At 34.9% G+C, this 17821-nt stretch overlaps 2 protein-coding genes across 2 annotated transcripts; one reads left to right on the top strand and one right to left on the bottom strand.

Moving 5' to 3' along the window:
- Positions 1 to 2286: 2286 nt before the first annotated feature.
- LOC132644945 (uncharacterized) lies at positions 2287 to 5504 on the top strand. The gene is made up of 7 exons (XM_060361634.1): positions 2287 to 2544; positions 2666 to 2737; positions 3631 to 3707; positions 4206 to 4356; positions 4891 to 4971; positions 5090 to 5185; positions 5284 to 5504. Exons 1-7 carry the CDS (start codon positions 2389 to 2391, stop codon positions 5323 to 5325), a joined length of 675 nt encoding a protein of 224 aa, XP_060217617.1. The 5' UTR covers positions 2287 to 2388; the 3' UTR covers positions 5326 to 5504.
- Positions 5505 to 5834: 330 nt separating this feature from the next.
- On the bottom strand, positions 5835 to 15960 carry LOC132644944 (DNA mismatch repair protein MSH6). The gene is made up of 21 exons (XM_060361633.1): positions 14943 to 15960; positions 14292 to 14385; positions 14062 to 14164; positions 13926 to 13979; positions 13717 to 13791; positions 13362 to 13430; positions 13162 to 13245; positions 12868 to 13062; positions 11322 to 11872; positions 11119 to 11248; positions 10694 to 10785; positions 10416 to 10594; positions 10140 to 10342; positions 9960 to 10061; positions 9116 to 9278; positions 7767 to 8056; positions 7559 to 7696; positions 7031 to 7110; positions 6803 to 6902; positions 6420 to 6549; positions 5835 to 6228 (listed from the first exon to the last, which is right to left on the bottom strand). The coding sequence occupies exons 1-21, from the start codon at positions 15778 to 15780 to the stop codon at positions 5990 to 5992; spliced, it is 3909 nt and encodes a 1302-aa protein (XP_060217616.1). The 5' UTR covers positions 15781 to 15960; the 3' UTR covers positions 5835 to 5989.
- Positions 15961 to 17821: the final 1861 nt, after the last annotated feature.

Here is a 17821-nt window from a genome sequence, read left to right as displayed (position 1 = left end):
TATATAAAATATTGATTATTTTTTTTAAAAAAATATACTTTTGAAATTGTCTAGTATTATTATTTTTTGGAGATCAAATCGTATTTTCTTTAACTATAATATTTCTTCAAACTTTTTTCATAATATATATATTAAATTATTTTGTTATAGTTCCTCTTTTAATATAGTAATTTATTAGATAAATTTTATGTTAAAAGTGTGCACATGTAAATTTTGACTAATGAACTACCGTACTTTAGAATTCATTTTTCAATTGAGACGAATAAGACGAATAGACTATAATTTTCATTTTTGATACATTTTTAAATATTTAACATGATATAAGTTATTTGTGTTTATTGTTTTAATTTAAAATTTAATCCTACTTTAAGTGAAATCTTTGTTAGTTACTTATGTTTGCCAGCATGTACGATACAAAATTACATGAAATAAAAAAAAAAAAAAAAAACATACGCTTAATCGGATGAATGAAAATTTAAAATAGAAAATGACAAATGGTAAATAACATCAATAAAATTATATAATATTATAAGAATAATATTTTAGTTCAATAATTAAGCCTATTATTAAGATATAATTTGAATGACAAGATAATTCTTTACATATTTATAATAAATTTTTAAGGGAAAACATTATTTAAAACAAATTAATAATATACTCAAATATGTATGTATGTATGGGGACCACTATAATCTTATCCATGACCTCATCATTCTAGTGGCCTGAAAAAGGACTTTAAAGTTCTTAATATTTAAAAAACTGTGTGAACATTTATAAAATCATAAAAACTTCAAATATAAGTAAAAAGAGGCAAAAAATCATGTGAGGACTAAAAAAAAATAGTGATTCTCCCTTATATATATATATAGTAGTAATGTTTTAGATTCTCTTACCAAAAGCTCCACCAAATAAAAATATCAGAAACATAGTACCCCCTTGAGTTTTTTTCTCTGAAAAATTCAATTCAACTTAACAGCAAACAGGCTCCTTTGTGTTTCACATCAAGCAAGAATTTACTCTTAAGTTTTATCCACTAATATTATTCGTTGAACATGCTAATTAAGAATTGACAACCTGACCAAAAAGCAGGTAACATGTAGAAATTTCTCCGAGCGTTCAAAAAATTACTCACACCATTAATGAATAAAACTGAATTCATTTAATATTACTAGTATTGAACAAATTAATAGGTAAACTTCAGCTTCTGGTAAATTTCATAGCAAAACGCAAGAACATGTCGGAGCTCGAAAACAAGCATATATGTTGCAACATTCTATTGCCCTCCAAAATACTTGTCATTTTAGAAAATCATGACAGAATTAATTATTTTCTTTCACCTTTATCCTTACTCTAATAAATGTGAATAGAGATTAATTTGGTAAAAAGAAGAATAATATTAATTGAGTTAAAAGAATAAATAAAGAGAATTTAGTCAAATTATTCTTTTAGTTAAAATTTTCTTAAGGCCGTGCTATAAAGATAAGCATGCATGACAAGTAAAATGGACCGGAAGGAGTGTTCATAAAATTAAATTTGTTTTCCTTTTGTGTATATTTTCTTTTGATCATTTCATTAAAAATATAAGTTCGTTTATCTCTGTAAGGAGTGAGGAAGAAGCAGGGTTGGTAGGTTAGTTTGTGGCAAATAAATAATGCTTAAAGTGGGTAAACTAACTTTAATTTTCTCCTTCTTAAGCTAAACAAGAATGGCCAATTATTAATGCTTAGTCACTCCTCAAAGTTATTTTCGTAGATACAGATTCAAGACCATAAATCAGATAATACAAAGTACTCAAGACTATACTCATCTAGTTTAAGTAAAAGGCAGTGCAATGTCGCACCTATAATTAATAGACGTTGGTGAGAGTTGATGAATTCAGGCAGTTTGAATTATGGCCTAACAAGAAATTAAATTAATTTGTAAATAATTGAAAAACAAAATTATTGCTATATATCCGTTAATTGATATGATTTGAGAGTTGAAAAATAAAGCTGAATAGGCACAAAAAGAATATAAGAGTCTGCATGCATGTCGGATAATTGCTTAATCAGAGAGGTGGAAAATGGAAAAAGATGGTCTACTTTGTTTAAAAAATTTATTTTATATTTTTCTATGATCCTAAAAGAATTATTTTAAATAGTTTAAGCGCGTATTGATTATGTCCAACTTTGGGACATGTACAACTTGGACCTATGTGGTAGATTCATTTGAAAATTCCGAAAAGGGCAATCTTGGAATTTCACCCGTGCATCTTCTTGCTATATTTAGACTCGAGAGACTCCAAGAAATGAAGAAAACAGAGAAAGAAAGGAAAGAACAAAAAAAACATCAAAGAAATATAAGAAGAAGAAGAAGAAGAAAATTGCAAAGCAAATTCAAGAGATTATTATGAAAAGCAAAACCCAAATGGGAGAAGTGATAATATATGTTGATGATTATGAATTCTTCTCTACTTCAACGTATTTATGTAGAATTTGCCATGATGAAGAATTTGAAAGCTGTAAAAATTTAGAAGCTCCATGTGCATGTTCTGGAACTGTCAAGGTAATTATTATTTAATCTCTTTCATTTAAACGCTCTTCTGGTAAATTAAGCTTCTAATTGAGCTGGTTAATTTGATAAGTATTTTTTTAGTGATCACATATTTGGACTTTTGATTTTTCAGTATGCGCACAGGGATTGTATTCAAAGATGGTGCAATGAAAAAGGGAACACAATCTGTGAAATTTGTTTACAGGTAACAAAATTTCTCTTTTTTGATAATTCGAATTCCAAGAAATGAAATTAGTAAATTGTACAATTTCCGTACAGAGCACTTATTCTCTTCTTTATATTAATCTGAAACCATTTTTCCTGGTTTAAGGTTGCTTCCTCTGTTTCTTTTTCCCCTACAGAAATGGGTCAGCCTTAGCACGTTTTTTTTTCACAGAACAAATAGGCTATTTTATAATCATAGTAAAAGATAATTTCCAAGTTGCAATTCTAATGGGTGATTTTTTTTTAGTACTACTGTTTTATTTTGTGCGAAAGATTTGGAGTACGAGGTTTTAATTATTTAATTTTCAGTATTCATATAGGCAACAATTCGTCAGGTTTAATAAAATTAGTATATCTGAAAACTACTAAGTACTTTATAATCGGCGTAATTAATTATAATGTTACGTAAAACAGGACGAACCTGATTGGGCCAGAAACGACAGATAATTCACATATGACAATTGACAGCAATCAGAACACGCCTCTTTTGAATATAATTACAAAAAATGAAATATATATATTAGATAGTATATATCTCATTCGTCTATACTTATCCACTTCTTGACTTGTTGCTTATTTCTTGACGTTCAGTTTAAGCCACCCAATTTTCTATTAGATTCTTTTTAATCTAATTTGCCTATCTATTTAGATTGTTCATGCATTATTTTAAAAAGTTTAACTTTTATTCAACATGTAAAATTATATCGACAGTTAAAACTTCTCAACATTGTTAATTTACTTATGTATATGAGTTGAATGTACTTTTAAATGTCTTCCTCTTTAAAAGTTGCTGACCAAATTAAAAGTTTCTTTTATGTACTGTGTATGTATATGAGTAATGGTATAAAAGTGATGACAATTTTAACGTTGCAGAATTTTGAACCTGGATACACGGCTCCACCTCCTAAGAAGAAGGCCCACTTGGTTGACAGTACAGCTGCAATTATTAGGTATTCCACCAATCTCCTTCTTGGATTTTTTTTTTTTTTTTTCAAATAAAAGATAGAAGGCAAAAGGACCCTATTTAGCACAATATTATTTTAGACTAGCATTTGTTGTATTTAAGATATTTCTTTTGTCTCCTTCATTGTAGCTGATAGACAGTTAATACATCCCTAAAGATACTGCCGGGGATGTCTGAACATTGTTTTCATTAAATTAATAAGTAGTCGTACAAGTTTAATAAGCATAACATTTGCCATAAGGGGCAAAATTTAAATGACCATTACTAAAGCACTTCTTACTTAATGAATTTAAGTTACATGCACAGACAGCGTAAAACTGTCGTTGGGACCGTATGTTAGTTACGCTTTTACCAAATAACCAATTAAAGATTATCATAAAAATGTACTTATGATTATCCTATAAACTACTTGATTGTGTAATTATTTTTTACGCTGTCGGTGAATAGATTTGTTGAAATGTTTGAAACAATGTTGTATTTGTAGAGGAAATGTAGAAGCAAATATAGAAAATGGAAGGGAAAGAGTGGAGTCAGATTCAGAAGAAGGAATAGAAATGTTGGTGAGAAGTCAGTATTTTGAATGCTCACAAGCAGCGGATAGAAGCGCCTCTTGTTGTCGAACTATTGCTCTCATCGTAAGCACTTAAATTTTGTATCAATGCTTCAGTTTTAGCCCATCTCAACTTGTTTGGAGTTGAGTTATAGTTATTATTTTATCAATTCTTCAAATTTGTTTTATATAAGGTCCAATTGGAACTTGCAGTAATACTGGCTGTTCAAATTGTGAAATCTTGACCATTGACTTGTTTTTTTGGAAACGTAAACTAATGTAACCCACTATTTATTGACAACTCTAAAACTCATGTGTTTGAGTGTTGCTTCATATTTATTATGGAAATTAAAACCAACATTCAATTTATTCACTACTTTCTTCTTGCGATTTGCACCCAAAATCATGAACCTAAAACAGCCAATTTCGGTTATCTTCACATGCCATATGCATCATGCACTAGTTCGTGATCCTACGTGGTCTTTAATTTACTTCACTATCTAATTAATTGATCATTAATATGGTATTTATTAATTAATATGGTGGATCTCTTCATTGATTTGATTTTGCTGCTAACGTGTTACCTATTTAACACTGTGGCATTGATTTAATTTGACAGTTCACAATTCTGCTTATGATGAGACATACGTTAGAGGTGCTCAATGGAGGAGCCAGGAATTACCCCTTTACACTTCCAACAGTAAGTGAACCAATTTTTTTGATTGTGATATTATGTACTAGATTAATAATTTGGCACCGACTTAACTTTTCTAACAACTACTACTGCTTAACAACCTTATTTGTCCTATTATTTGCAGCTGCTAATTATAAGATCCACTGGAATACTCTTGCCCATGTACATTATACTCCTGTTAATCACAAGGATTCAGATTATCATTAGACATCAGTATTTGGTAAACTCATTTCTTTATTTTTGTCAACTCAATCATTTTCAACCTGTATGTTAGCTTCCATAAATACAATCTTATTTTTTTGTCGTTTCTTTATTTAGGATTCAGAAGACAGACTATCCAACTCTGACCAAGACAACTAGTACAAGTGTCCAATTGCATATTCTTTTCATTAACAGTGTAATTTGTATTTCTAAGCATCATCCTGATGCTTATCTAATTGGTTTTTCCCCATACACGTGGGGTAATTAAAGTTTCAGGACAGATTCCTTGGCAGTTACATCATTATTAATACAATTACATTGCTTCTTTTAACAAACAACCACTCCAACTTACTACTATTACTTATTAGCTTACTAACAAAGACAAATGCGAAAGAGAAATACTTGTATATTCCAGTTAGGCCAACGACCTCGGCCAAACTACTCTTACGATCCAAGTCATATGGAAGAGAAGCCAACTTTCTAAAACGGTTAGATATTGCCAACAAACTAGGTTGTTTTGATTTTTAATTAATTTGTAAGAAATCACTTTCATGGATGGAGACAACCTACCCCTCCATGCACCTATGCCAATTACAGTCTTATTGTGAAATCCGCTACCTATATGTCCATGCGGGCAAAACTTTTCATAGTAAAGATAGAAAGAAACATTGGAACATCTCAACTTTTTAAGACTTTAATAATCTGACCTCGCCAGAGCATGTTTCTTTACAAAATTGGCAATTGAAAATAGTTGCAGCAGAGTCCTCCAGAAACACTATGGAGTTGAATGCACATATAGGCACTGTACATTAAGGTTGCCTTTTCAATTTTGTTCAAGGAGTATTCTTGCCCTGTTCTGCAATCCATTCAACTCACCAAGAACCACACCCTTTTTGTCATCAAGTTTATTATGTATAACTAAATTTATCAAATTTCGGAGCAGTGCTGCTGTCTTTCCTGTCAAATTCTCGTAAGGGGTTTCTTCAGATTGCTTATTGTGGCCATAAATCTCAAGCTCTTCAGATTTTGCAGCAGCTCTCTGAAGCACATCATCAGGAAGTCCTGAAAAGACAGATATAATGAACGTGGCTTAACAACCTAAAACTGAAAAATAAATGGAGACCTAAGTTCACAGAAAACAACCCTCATTGAACCACAAAGAGAGATCGAGTCCCCTGAACCTTTATGAGGTGGAATGAAAGTGATACACAAAGCAAGACTTCATGATGCAGTAGAACGAATTGAACACATACCAGCCAGCCGTGCAACATTGACACCATAACTTTTAGGGCATGCACCTGGTGTCAACCTGTAAAGAAAAGTAACTTCCTCGAGACCTCCAGACCCTTTCCCAATTTGGCATGCCATATGGCACAGCGAGACCTGTGCAACCAAAGAAATATCATTCCAAATAAGTGCTACTGAGCATCAACTTTAGCAGCTTAATAGTCGAAATCAAAACAGCAAAGAAGCTAATGAATCATCACCAGAAGGTATCAGATTATTAGCTATCTGAATCTAATATGCTGCTAGCTGTCCAAATGTTTGACCCTTGAAGCAATGCATCTCTTTTCTTTTTAAACGATGCAACTTAAAAATGGCAATTCAAAGGCAAGTGAAAGATCGAACACAGTACCCTGGAGTCTTTCTGATAATCAACAGATAATCGATGATAGTGGGTAGAAAACATTCCTCGACATTGCACCTTGTGAACAAAGTGTTCGAGGACCGATTCACTGCCAACAGGACCAGAAACATAACAAACATAATGATCTTAGGTGAAAATGATTGAGCAAATAAGGCAGAGAATAAAATCCACAATATAACAAAACCAATAAGGTTTTTTTGTACAATTGGCACATACGCTATTGCTTGTCCATCAGAAGTAGATGTACCACGACCAAGTTCATCGAGTGCCACGAGTGAGTTACGGCTTGCCGAAGACTGCAATTATTGATAATTGGTCAAAGCAAAACAAATGTCAGATTACTTCATGGAGACAACAGTGTGAAACTAATATCAACAATCCGGTTCTGGTCTCCCCATTTTGCTCGTAATAGCCCGTCTCATCTTAGCAAACACCATAATATAGGGCGATTATTAATCTATTTTCACTCAATTAAATAGTATTATATCTTACAAAACTGAATGGCAGTCAAGCAATAGATTGATAACAGCCTTTTAGTTGACATTAATATCAACCTCAATTTGCTCTTAATACCACATCTAAAGGTCATCTAAGCAGATAACCCTAATATAACTTGATTATTTATTTGTGTTTACATAATTCTCTCTCCCTTTCACTCTCAGTCGAATGGTATTATATCTAGCAAAATCAGAAGGTAGGCGAGCAATAAATTGATAACAGCCTCTAGGAACAATAAAATCTCACCAGCATTGAAGCAGTTTCCAAGAGTTCAGTCAAGAATGTACTTTGGCCTGCCATAATATGATCTTTGGCCCCCATTCTTACAAATATACGATCAACAGGTGATAAGTCAAACGATGATGCTGGTACATCAGCTCCTACCTGAGAAGCATCAAGAGCTTTTAGCCATGAATAGATGAGAAAACTCTAATCTTATTCTGGCATAACTCACCTGGGCCAAAATTACAGCCATGCAGACCTGGCGCAGAAGTGTTGATTTCCCTCCCATGTTAGGACCAGTGAGAAGGATAAAGCTGGCACTTGGAGGACCCCCAAGGGAAACATTGTTGGAAACAAAGGTTCCCTTATCTAGAGAATCGCTTCTAAGAACAGGATGTCCTAAACTTTCAGCAAGAAGAACTGGCACGTCATCTTGACTTGGCACTGACTTGATGTTTGGACGACATGTTGGTCCCTCGTAATAATCGCTTGCAATTGATAAACTGATCAAAACATCCAATTCTGCAAGAGATAACAGCCACATTTTTTATGTAAAAGATCCTAATTGTGTTTCATTAGGCTCCATTTGTTTTATACCTGATAGTATAGCAGACGCTCTTGAACTAAAATTCTACCAAATACAAATTTACACTTCATGAGCAAAAAGCTCCTTCTAAAGTAAGAGATAATAGTTATGTTCATCATCTAATGCCATTTATTGGAAATTGGTTTGACAGTGTCACTAACCTCCAGATTTTACTCTAATTTGAAGTCAAATGAACATAGAACCAATTTTATTTTATTTTAACTTTGAGAAATTGGTACAAATTAATATGACCTCCCTCCAAGTTTGTTATAATCACAGAGACTTTTGCTCTTTTCTGGAATGATGATGCCCTTCTGATAACTGTTGCTTAAAAGACATCATATAAGATTAAGAAAAGGTAATTAGTACTATAAAAGAATCACCTTTTTTCCTCATAAAAATAGTTACCTATTAATTTCAGAATACACTATTATGGTTTCTTATCTTTCCTCAACCTTCACTTCCCTTGTTTCTTTGCATATAGAGAAGAGGCAAAAGCAAAGAGAGACTTCTTAATGCACTTATATACATATATATATACACACACACACATAGAGCTTTTTATGTTCCTAGTACACTGTTCAGCTGGGGCAGAGTACTTTTATTGAGTGGGCAGACTGACCAACCTACTATAGATGAATGCCATCCTATTACATCACAAAAGGGAGGACCAAGCGGATCAAAATAACGAATTTTCCAGCTCCAATTTTCTTAAGGAAAGAATACAATCAAATATGCATGAAAAGCAACACAGGTAACTTCCATGGAACATCATGTAGCTGCCCAAAAGTATGCAGAGAAAACTGAGAACCTGAAAGTAATCTATTCTTTTTCCACCATAAGCAGGTATGATTTTGTTTTTCCGAAAGACTTTGATGGATTCAACATTACGCACTAATGATATTACTGCTCCAAAATAGGTAAAGAAATAGAGGAGGAAAAGAGAGACTTAAGGTAATATCTGATTTCATGTCCAAATTAAGGGTCAACAATACCTGCAGTGATACTAACAAATTCTCTCCACTTATTATGATGTTCACAAAACCGTCCTATCAACCTCCGCAAAATGCTTTTAAGCTTGGATTCCTTCTCTGAATCAGCTTGTGAGAGCTCTCCAATTAATTTCTTTAAGACTGGATTCCAGTACCTGAAATAACCCTGCAAGGAAAATAGAAGATCAGTAATGGCACACGGCTGGAAATATTGCTTCTGCAACCTATTAAACCTGTTTCAGCACTTCAAAAAACAAAGCAGGTGCATACCTACTGCTAACCAACAAACCAGGGAACTAATCTACTACTTAGTGGTGATCTACTTGTTTAAATCTAGAACGAATACCAATACACCAAATAGTAAACTCCTAGTGTCGTTCCTTTGAATTCTAAAATCGCCACAGCTTTACAAAGATTAAAGGAATCTTCATGCTCTTCATCCAACTCAATACAGATAACCACATAAAATGAGAGAATGTCACATATTTTCTGTGTTTGTAAGGAGGGACAACATAACTCATAAATAAACTAGAAACACTGCAACTGTTGTTAAGATGCAGCATCAACTGCATGCATGCACAGCTCAATAAGATAAAGAACATGGGCTAAACAGTTTGATTTAAATTAGCAATCTTCTACAAAATGGTTTTGAAACCATCATCTATGTCGACTCGAGCATCATTTTAATAGTAACAGGCACCACATGCAACTAATGAACCAGCTTTAGACTTTCTAAATCTCATTAGCAATAGGTAAACTTTTACATAGCATAGCAAGAAACCCCATGAACACAATTTCCGACAGTTTGTATGTTCAGCATTGGCCATGTATAAGTATGCATACTAACCTTTTTCGATGACTGTAATTCATACTCCTTTGGAATGCTCCTGCACAAACTTTCTGGTACTTCCAAAAGGTATACATCTTTTCCTATTGTCACATAATCTATCTGCAACATTCACAAATATATGAAGTGGATCTGGATAACCTCCTATTGCTCAATAGGATATTTAAACTATGTTCTTACTGATGAGTCTCCGAGCAGTTTCCTCTGTTCCTTCAAGTGCTTGGATAATTTAAGTTCAACCTCCTGAACTTGTTTACATGCAGCATCATACTCCTCATCAACCCCCTCATGAGGTATAATACGACCCGAGTTATTTGCTTCCACCCAATCAAAAGCATCCTTGAAGTGCTTGAGAACTGAATCTACATCTGGAAGACCTTTGCCTATAAATCCAATTAATCCATCAGATGCCACCAGAATTTGCAGCATGACTGAATAATTCAATTTGAATAGTACCGGGTGTTAAAAGATGATGTAGTAGCTTTGAGTTTGTGTTTCCCAAGATCACCCCAAGTGAAGAGCATGCATGCACCATTGATTCACACCCACGTAAAGCTGATATGAACTCTTGCAGTTGTTTCTTTGCTGCATCCTCGTATAAAGTCACTTTATTTGCATTTCTTCCATTTGCTTCACTGCACCGATGCACATTAATGAGATAAATACTTGTGAGATGACTACAGAAGAACTTGTAAAGAAAAAAGATTGTTGAATCTGAGAATTGTCATCTTTACCTGCTACTGAAGAGGCGTGCAAGCAACCGCTCCATATCAGGAAGCCTTGACAACTCTTTTCTAAACTCAAGAACAAAAGGTAGATTGAGCCCCTAGAAAAGCATTGAGCACATTATAGCATCTCATATTTCATAGCTGCTCCATTTAGAAGCTATCACAATATACACAAGGGAAAAATGCAAAAAGGAAAAGGAAAGTTGGTAGGCAAAAGGACAAGCAAATTCAGGTCGGTCCAATTCTTGTGATGTCTTCTTTATAAGATATATCCAACCTTTAGAAAGTACCTACTTGATAGATGGATCGACAGCTTTCACCCTCCCAAGACAAAGAATTATATAATGCCACAAGCGAAGGACCATAAATCAAAAAGTGCAAAATTTCACCATCAACAGTACAAACACTGAACCTTAGGAACCTGAATGTACCTTTAATCCGGCTACAGCATCCTGTCGTTCTCTAATGGACTCTGGATGATACAAGGGTCTTGCAAGCCATGATCTGAGCATCCTTTTCCCAAATGCAGTGATACAATGGTTGATTTGAGCATACAATGTCCTATATTAACAAATGAATCAACTCTAAGTTTGACGACAATATAATCAACTAAATGAAAGTACGCTAGATATACCCTGAAGAATCTCCATTTCGACTGTTCTCAAATATCTCAAGATTCTCCAACGCAGCTGCATCAAGAACCATATTCTGTTTTCGAGTACTATCACAAAAACCAGAAAGGGGAAGTAGCTCAAATTTCGCAAATTTGAGCAGGGATTCATCCAGAAAAGCTTGCTTCAAGTAGTATAGAGCTCCTCCAAGTGCTGAAAGTGCATAACTCCCGTTCCCACCAAGGTTTACAAGCTCACATAAAACATCTGGTAGAAAGTTCCTTTCACCATCTTCCTCAGAGATAGTGCTTTCATGTGATCCCATTTCATTTGGAGATGATGACAGCATCGAAGAGCTCATGTTCCTATAGACTCCCTTCACCTCATAAATGGTTCTCTCAGCATCCCAAAATTCAGAAAGAGGAACCAACTCATTGACCAGCGGATTTCGCGTGTGCCGCAGCAGCACTCTCTCAGTCTCAATACTAAGCAATTTAGCTGGCTTTATTATTTCAACTGGTCTCAACTCAGAAAGGAGACAGCACAATGCACTACAATCTGAATCATCCTCAAACTGGTAAAGAATTACATTAAATTACTAACATATCATTTCAGTATAAAATGAAGATTAACCAATATAGAGATGCAATAGTACAGAGATGATAACAAGGTTCCTCCAGAAATTAAGAACTTTTAAATAAATACAAATTTACAAGCTCTGCTATAAGTGTCTCAGTCTACTGGCAACAGAACCTCAGACAAGATTTACATTGGAAAAAGGCGATGCTTATGCTAGAAACCTAAATGAGTGTCTGGTGGGGGGTTAAGACAGTGGGAGAGGTTTAAGGAAACGAAAGAGAAACCAATTAATGAGATTATAAGGATGGAAACTCCAGAAAGCAAAACAGATGGATGTGTGTATGTACAATATGAAAGAGTGAGGTTGACTACTGCAGAAACAAGAGACGGAAAGGTGCCAAGTTGGTTGAAGAATATCAAACATCATCACTGGTGGAACCTGGAATTAAATATATAAAAGAAGCTTTTGTTTAGAAGCATTTCAAGTAACGTAAAGACGTATTATATACTATTGTGCTTTCCTCTACCATCGGAGTGATGATTGAATTAACTGAGCTGAATATGAGAAGAAATTGCTCATGTTTTGCCGATTCAATGAATATGTCATGAAGTTTTCTTTGTGCTCTTACTTTCAATTATTCAAGAGACATGGTTTGAGCTTATAATTTAACTACTGTTGAGGGTTGCCAATCTATTTTTGCAACCTATTTGATATTATTGATTCGCCAGTTATAAGCCCTTCGTCTGTGAGTGCACACATCACTATATGGGAAGGCTGATCAAAACTAATTCAGATGCTAGTGAACATTCTCATGAAGCTAATCCAATTGCATTGAGAGAGCATTCACGAAAAGATATCACCCAGAGAAAGCAACCTTGTAGAATCAGACTGATTTGACAGCAAACACGCTACACATGACTAGCAACAAAATAGCAATAAACTTTTTACCAACAAAACTACAGAAAAGTTTATAACCTTTTGCTCAATACCTGTCCAATAATAATCTTGCTTGTGCTAATATCCACCATACAGACACCATAAGTATGCTTCCCCTGTTGGAATGCAGCAGTTTGAGAGCTTTCAGTCACTGCCATCATATATGAAGCATCAGGGTTTGCCACAAGCGTTTCTCCGTCGGTTAATGTTCCTTTAGTGACCACTGCACATATTTCACGTCTGACAACCTGGAATAGGGTATGATGTGTCAGCTACAGAAAGAACTGAGAAGGATGTAAAATTGTCATCACTATGACTGCCGCAATCTTATGTAGCACAATTATGACCTTATCTTTAGATCCCTTCTCTCTTCGACGAGTCTCAAGCTGTTCAGGTGTCTCTGTTTGCTCAACCACAAGAACCCTATAACCCTGCACCATCAAAACAACTCACAGTAAGAAACCTGCCACGAAAAAGACAAGGCAGTCTAACTAGTCTCGGAACCATTGACACGGATACTGAACGTTGCACAATTAGAAATTACAACCTTCTGAGCCAACTTCTCTACATTCATTGAGAAGTTCTTTTCTGGAAATCCACAATGGGGTTGCTCTCCCTGGAGATACAGGCAACAGTCAGCTAAAACTTTAGTTCAAGATGCACAGGAACTGAAGGATAAAACTGAACCGTCCTATTGCAAGGAAAAACTGAGAATATTCTACAACAGAACATGCAATTTAGCCACGACATGATACAGGGTATAAACCAATCTCTTTCTGAACAGGGAAAAGCAAAGTGAAGCATAAACTCTCTTTAAGGCACATCTACACACATTGATGAAAATTCTTTTATCTTTGGTTTTCTTCCATTTTTCAATTTTTGAGTGCATAGACTCAAGTTACCTTCATATACTGCAAATGAAGTTCCTGGGCTCCAATATGTGCATCCATTTCATAAAGCTCATAGAACTTTCCCATCTGATTCATAAATCATTGGGTAATTAAAATTCATCATATAAAGGCGAGTTGAAGAAGAAGAAGAAATGAAAAAGTTGCACAGCAACTTCAATGGCAAAAAGATTGAGCCTTCAATATGCTGCCACCATCATTACCTTAAAAAAGAGAACTTTATCCATGTGCTTCGACTTGAACTCCCACCATTGTCTCTGAGCATCATTTACACCATTTAAGTACTCATTCTGATAGGGAAAAAATTCCAAGAATATCTAATCACGAGAATCCAATTACCTGACCACCAGTTAAACCTTTTAAGAAATTAGGAGGTAGGTAGAGAGTCCTTGGGTCATAATTGGCGTCCCCTGGGGACCTTCTATTTGCATCCTTTCTATCTCTGTTTCAGGACACAAGAAAAATTTAGTAACAAGGCCATAACAAGCAAAATGGTAAAACATCACTGATCTCCACCTAGATCAAATAAAACAAAACAAATAATGAACAGATAGTGCAAGAGTACTTACTTTCCAAGGAAAGGGAATTTCTCTGCTTCACGTTGTCCAAATCTATCTGCTGCACCGCCCAGCAGTACATTGTCATTGTTGGATGCCTTGGCACCTGCAACGAAACAGAGCCACCTCAATTTTGTTTCCTATAACATTTAAGCCTTAATTTTTTTTCTTGCCAACACTAACACCTAGGGAAGAAATTTCAATCTAATACACTAACAAATTGCAAATTGAAAGGTATTGCCGAATTAGGCGACCTCATTCCTGCCTTACTCAAGTCCAAATTTTCATTTCATTTGGATCTAACCATCAAAATATAGTCCAGATTTTTCCTTTCTTTTTGTCTATTTAATAAGTGGAAGTTTCCTCTCATTTCCAATCTAGTCCGTTTCCTTTTGGCTTGTTCCAACCATTTTACACTTACCTCGCAAAAAGGACCATCTTTGGCAAGACCAGCAAACAATTCTTTTTTCTCAATACAAAGTCAAAGAGTCATACATACTTGCGAAAACTCATGTAATAGAAAAAATATGCATTTATAGCAGGACAACTGTAATATAGGAAGCAAATACTTATATGACAATCATTATCATAGCACTAGACAACACTATAACCACCAAATGTCATAGAATATTCAACAAGTAAACCGAAGATACAATCACTTACAATCCACGTTGGTTGCAACAGGCTCTTTCCCATTTACTCCAATCACAGCAGAATCCACTTTGCTATGAGCACTCGTCTTATCTACAACAGTCTTACTCTTCTTGCTCGAACTCGGAGTACTTAACTTCACCTCTACACCACTCTTCCTCTTCCTCGCCACCGCCTTATTCGCACTCCCTTTCCTACCTCTAGGCCCCACAACATCACCATCATCATCTTCTTCTTCCTCAATCTCCAAATCCATATCCTCCAAAACATCATCGTCTTCTTCGACTTCAGACACTTTTTGTTTATCCTTTCCCCAATCTTCATCGTCCGAATCATCATCCTCAACGCTCTCTAAATCCTCCAATTTCACTTCCTCTTCCACCACAACGGAAGAAGACCTCCGCAACCGCCTCAACTTCCTGACAGGTGTTTTCACCCATTCAATCTTTTCTTCAGATAAATCAATCATTTCCTCATCCCCATCATCATACTTAACCAAATGCTCACCAGAACTACTATCAAATGACACCACACATCCTTCATACCAATTTTTATCCAATGGCCAGTAAACCTTAACTCTTTTGTCCACTACCTCTTGTCCATATGATGGCTTAAGTTCAACAACAGCTGAAATAGGCACAGTAATCTTCCGCTTCCCGTGTAGAGGTGAGGGAGTCGTAGGACTAGCACAAGGACTGGTGGTACTTGGATTAGGGTTAGATTTATCTTGTTTGGGGAGAAGTGGTGAAGGGGAAGGAGAAGGTGAGGACGATGTCGTTTTGGAGAAGAAAGAAGTGATTTGGCTCTGTTGATTGACTAGAGGTGATCTCCCATTGCTGGACCGGCCCATTTGTGTAAATAGTGTGTGTGAGTGGAATGAATGAGAGTAATATAGTACTAATAACCTTCACTATATATATAGTGCTTGTCCCAAATGGCGGGAAGAGTGAACGTTGAGGGTCACAGTTGGCGGGAAGCCTCCTTTAAGCCCTTCTTGGTTCTCGCTGATTCAATAGCGACTAGCGAGTGCAACTAATTTGCTTATTTTTCTGATATACGGCTCACCACCTGCAATGTCACTATTATATTTGATTAGCTCTATTTTATTTTATTTTCTTCAAATCACTTTAGGGTCGTATGGTTCAGTGCAATTGGCGCGAATGCCCTTCTTTTGGGCTGGTCTTTAGATTTTGCCCCTCAAAATGGTGGTCTTTAATTATTGCCCTTCCGAGCAAAACTAACATAGTAAAAAGACATTACTATCCCTAACCGTTACATATAAAACACAACAAAAATCGTTATTCTCAAATCCTTCTATCGTTAACCCAGCTCAACTTCGTTCCCAAACCAGATTTCTCAATTATTCAAATCGTTGTTTCAAGCCATATTTCTCCATTGATTTTGCTGCTACAACATCAGTAAAAGATACAAATCTTAATTCAACTCAATTTAACGATTTTATTGAGTTTAGATTGTTAATATTTGAAAAAGATCATCTTCTACGACCTGATTATTAAGAAACAGATGACATACAGCTCAGATTGAACATTACGCATGATAAAATTAATCAGCAAAATAGAATCGATTGGATTTAATGCTTTGTTCTGATTTTAATTACTTTATACCTTAATTAAATTAGTATACAATGCTTATTTACTTGAAATTGTAATTATAGTAAATTCAATTTAAATCAGGCAATGTTTATCGATTTAAACTTGAATTAAGGTAAATTGTGTGCAAATTTAAAACAAGTATGCCGGAGGGAGGCAAAAGTTCAATTTACAAAAAAGTAGAGTATGCCGTTAACGGCAATGTTCTGAACCAATTTCATAACAAGTATGTCGGAGAAGGCAAAAGTTCTGGTTTATATAGAAGTATAAATTAGTCCAGTTGCGTCAATCCTCTAATTGGAACAACTGTTGCAGGAATTTGATTTAAATTGGATGAAGGTAGAGGAGTTTTTCATTTTTGTTTTATTTTTTTTAACCAAAAACAGTTACTGCATTATCATCAGCAAAACAAAAAGTGATTATGCCGGAGGAGGCAAAAGTTCAATTTACAAAAAAGTAGAGTATGCCGTTAACGACAATGTTCTGAACCAATTTCATAACAAGTATGGCGGAGAAGGCAAAAGTTCTAGTTTATATAGAAGTATAAATTAGTCCAGTTGCGTCAATCCTCTAATTGGAATAACTGTTGCAGGCATTTGATTTAAATTGGATGAAGGTAGAGGAGGTTTTCATTTTTTTTTTTTTTTAACCAAAAACAGTTATTGCATTATCATCAGCAAAACAAAAAGTGCTTATGTCGAAGGAGACAAAAGTTCAATTTACAAAAGAGTAGAGTATGCCGTTAACGGCAATGTTCTGAACCAATTTCATAACAAGTATGCCGGAGAAGGCAAAAGTACAATTTACAAAGTAGTAGAGTATGCCGTTACTGGCAAAGTTCTGAACAAACTTCTGAACAAGTATGCCGTAGAAGGCAATACTTCTGTTTAGAAGTCATTAAAGTAAAATTCTACAAACCTAAAGAAACTTACACTTCATTAACATATATTTATATATATATATATATATATATATATATATATATATATATATATATCCACAAAACATAAAATCCTAACTTCATAAGTACCAAGCTACCATCATCAGTTCTAATTTCACGTGTACCCATTCCAAATTGCCCCATCGTCAACTTGGCCAGTGTGCTGGAATAACCTCTGCCTTACAAATCGTAATTCTCTTCGCATATCATCATTTTCTCTACTTAGAGCACCGTAAAGAGCCCTCAGAAAATCTATGTCTCTTTTGATATCAGCAATTTCATGAGTAATTTGCAAATTTTCAATATTAGGATGGATTTGGTTATGAGGATGGGCATGTTCA

This window comes from Lycium barbarum, chromosome 6 (genome assembly GCF_019175385.1).
Source record: "Lycium barbarum isolate Lr01 chromosome 6, ASM1917538v2, whole genome shotgun sequence".
Taxonomy (NCBI): domain Eukaryota; kingdom Viridiplantae; phylum Streptophyta; class Magnoliopsida; order Solanales; family Solanaceae; genus Lycium; species Lycium barbarum.
The sequence above is the reverse complement of the archived record's forward strand: the minus strand, read 5'-3'. Positions and strand labels throughout refer to the sequence as shown.

Coding starts and splice junctions, on each gene's coding strand:
- LOC132644945 (XM_060361634.1), top strand. CDS start 2,389: ATGAAAAGCAAAACCCAAATGGGAGAAGTGATAATATATGTTGATGAT. Junction 2,545..2,665: donor CATGTTCTGGAACTGTCAAG/GTAATTATTATT, acceptor TTGATTTTTCAG/TATGCGCACAGGGATTGTAT. Junction 2,738..3,630: donor TCTGTGAAATTTGTTTACAG/GTAACAAAATTT, acceptor TTAACGTTGCAG/AATTTTGAACCTGGATACAC.
- LOC132644944 (XM_060361633.1), bottom strand. CDS start 15,780: ATGGGCCGGTCCAGCAATGGGAGATCACCTCTAGTCAATCAACAGAGC. Junction 13,063..13,161: donor AGAAGGGATCTAAAGATAAG/GTCATAATTGTG, acceptor ACCCTATTCCAG/GTTGTCAGACGTGAAATATG. Junction 10,786..11,118: donor ATGCTGTAGCCGGATTAAAG/GTACATTCAGGT, acceptor ATGCTTTTCTAG/GGGCTCAATCTACCTTTTGT.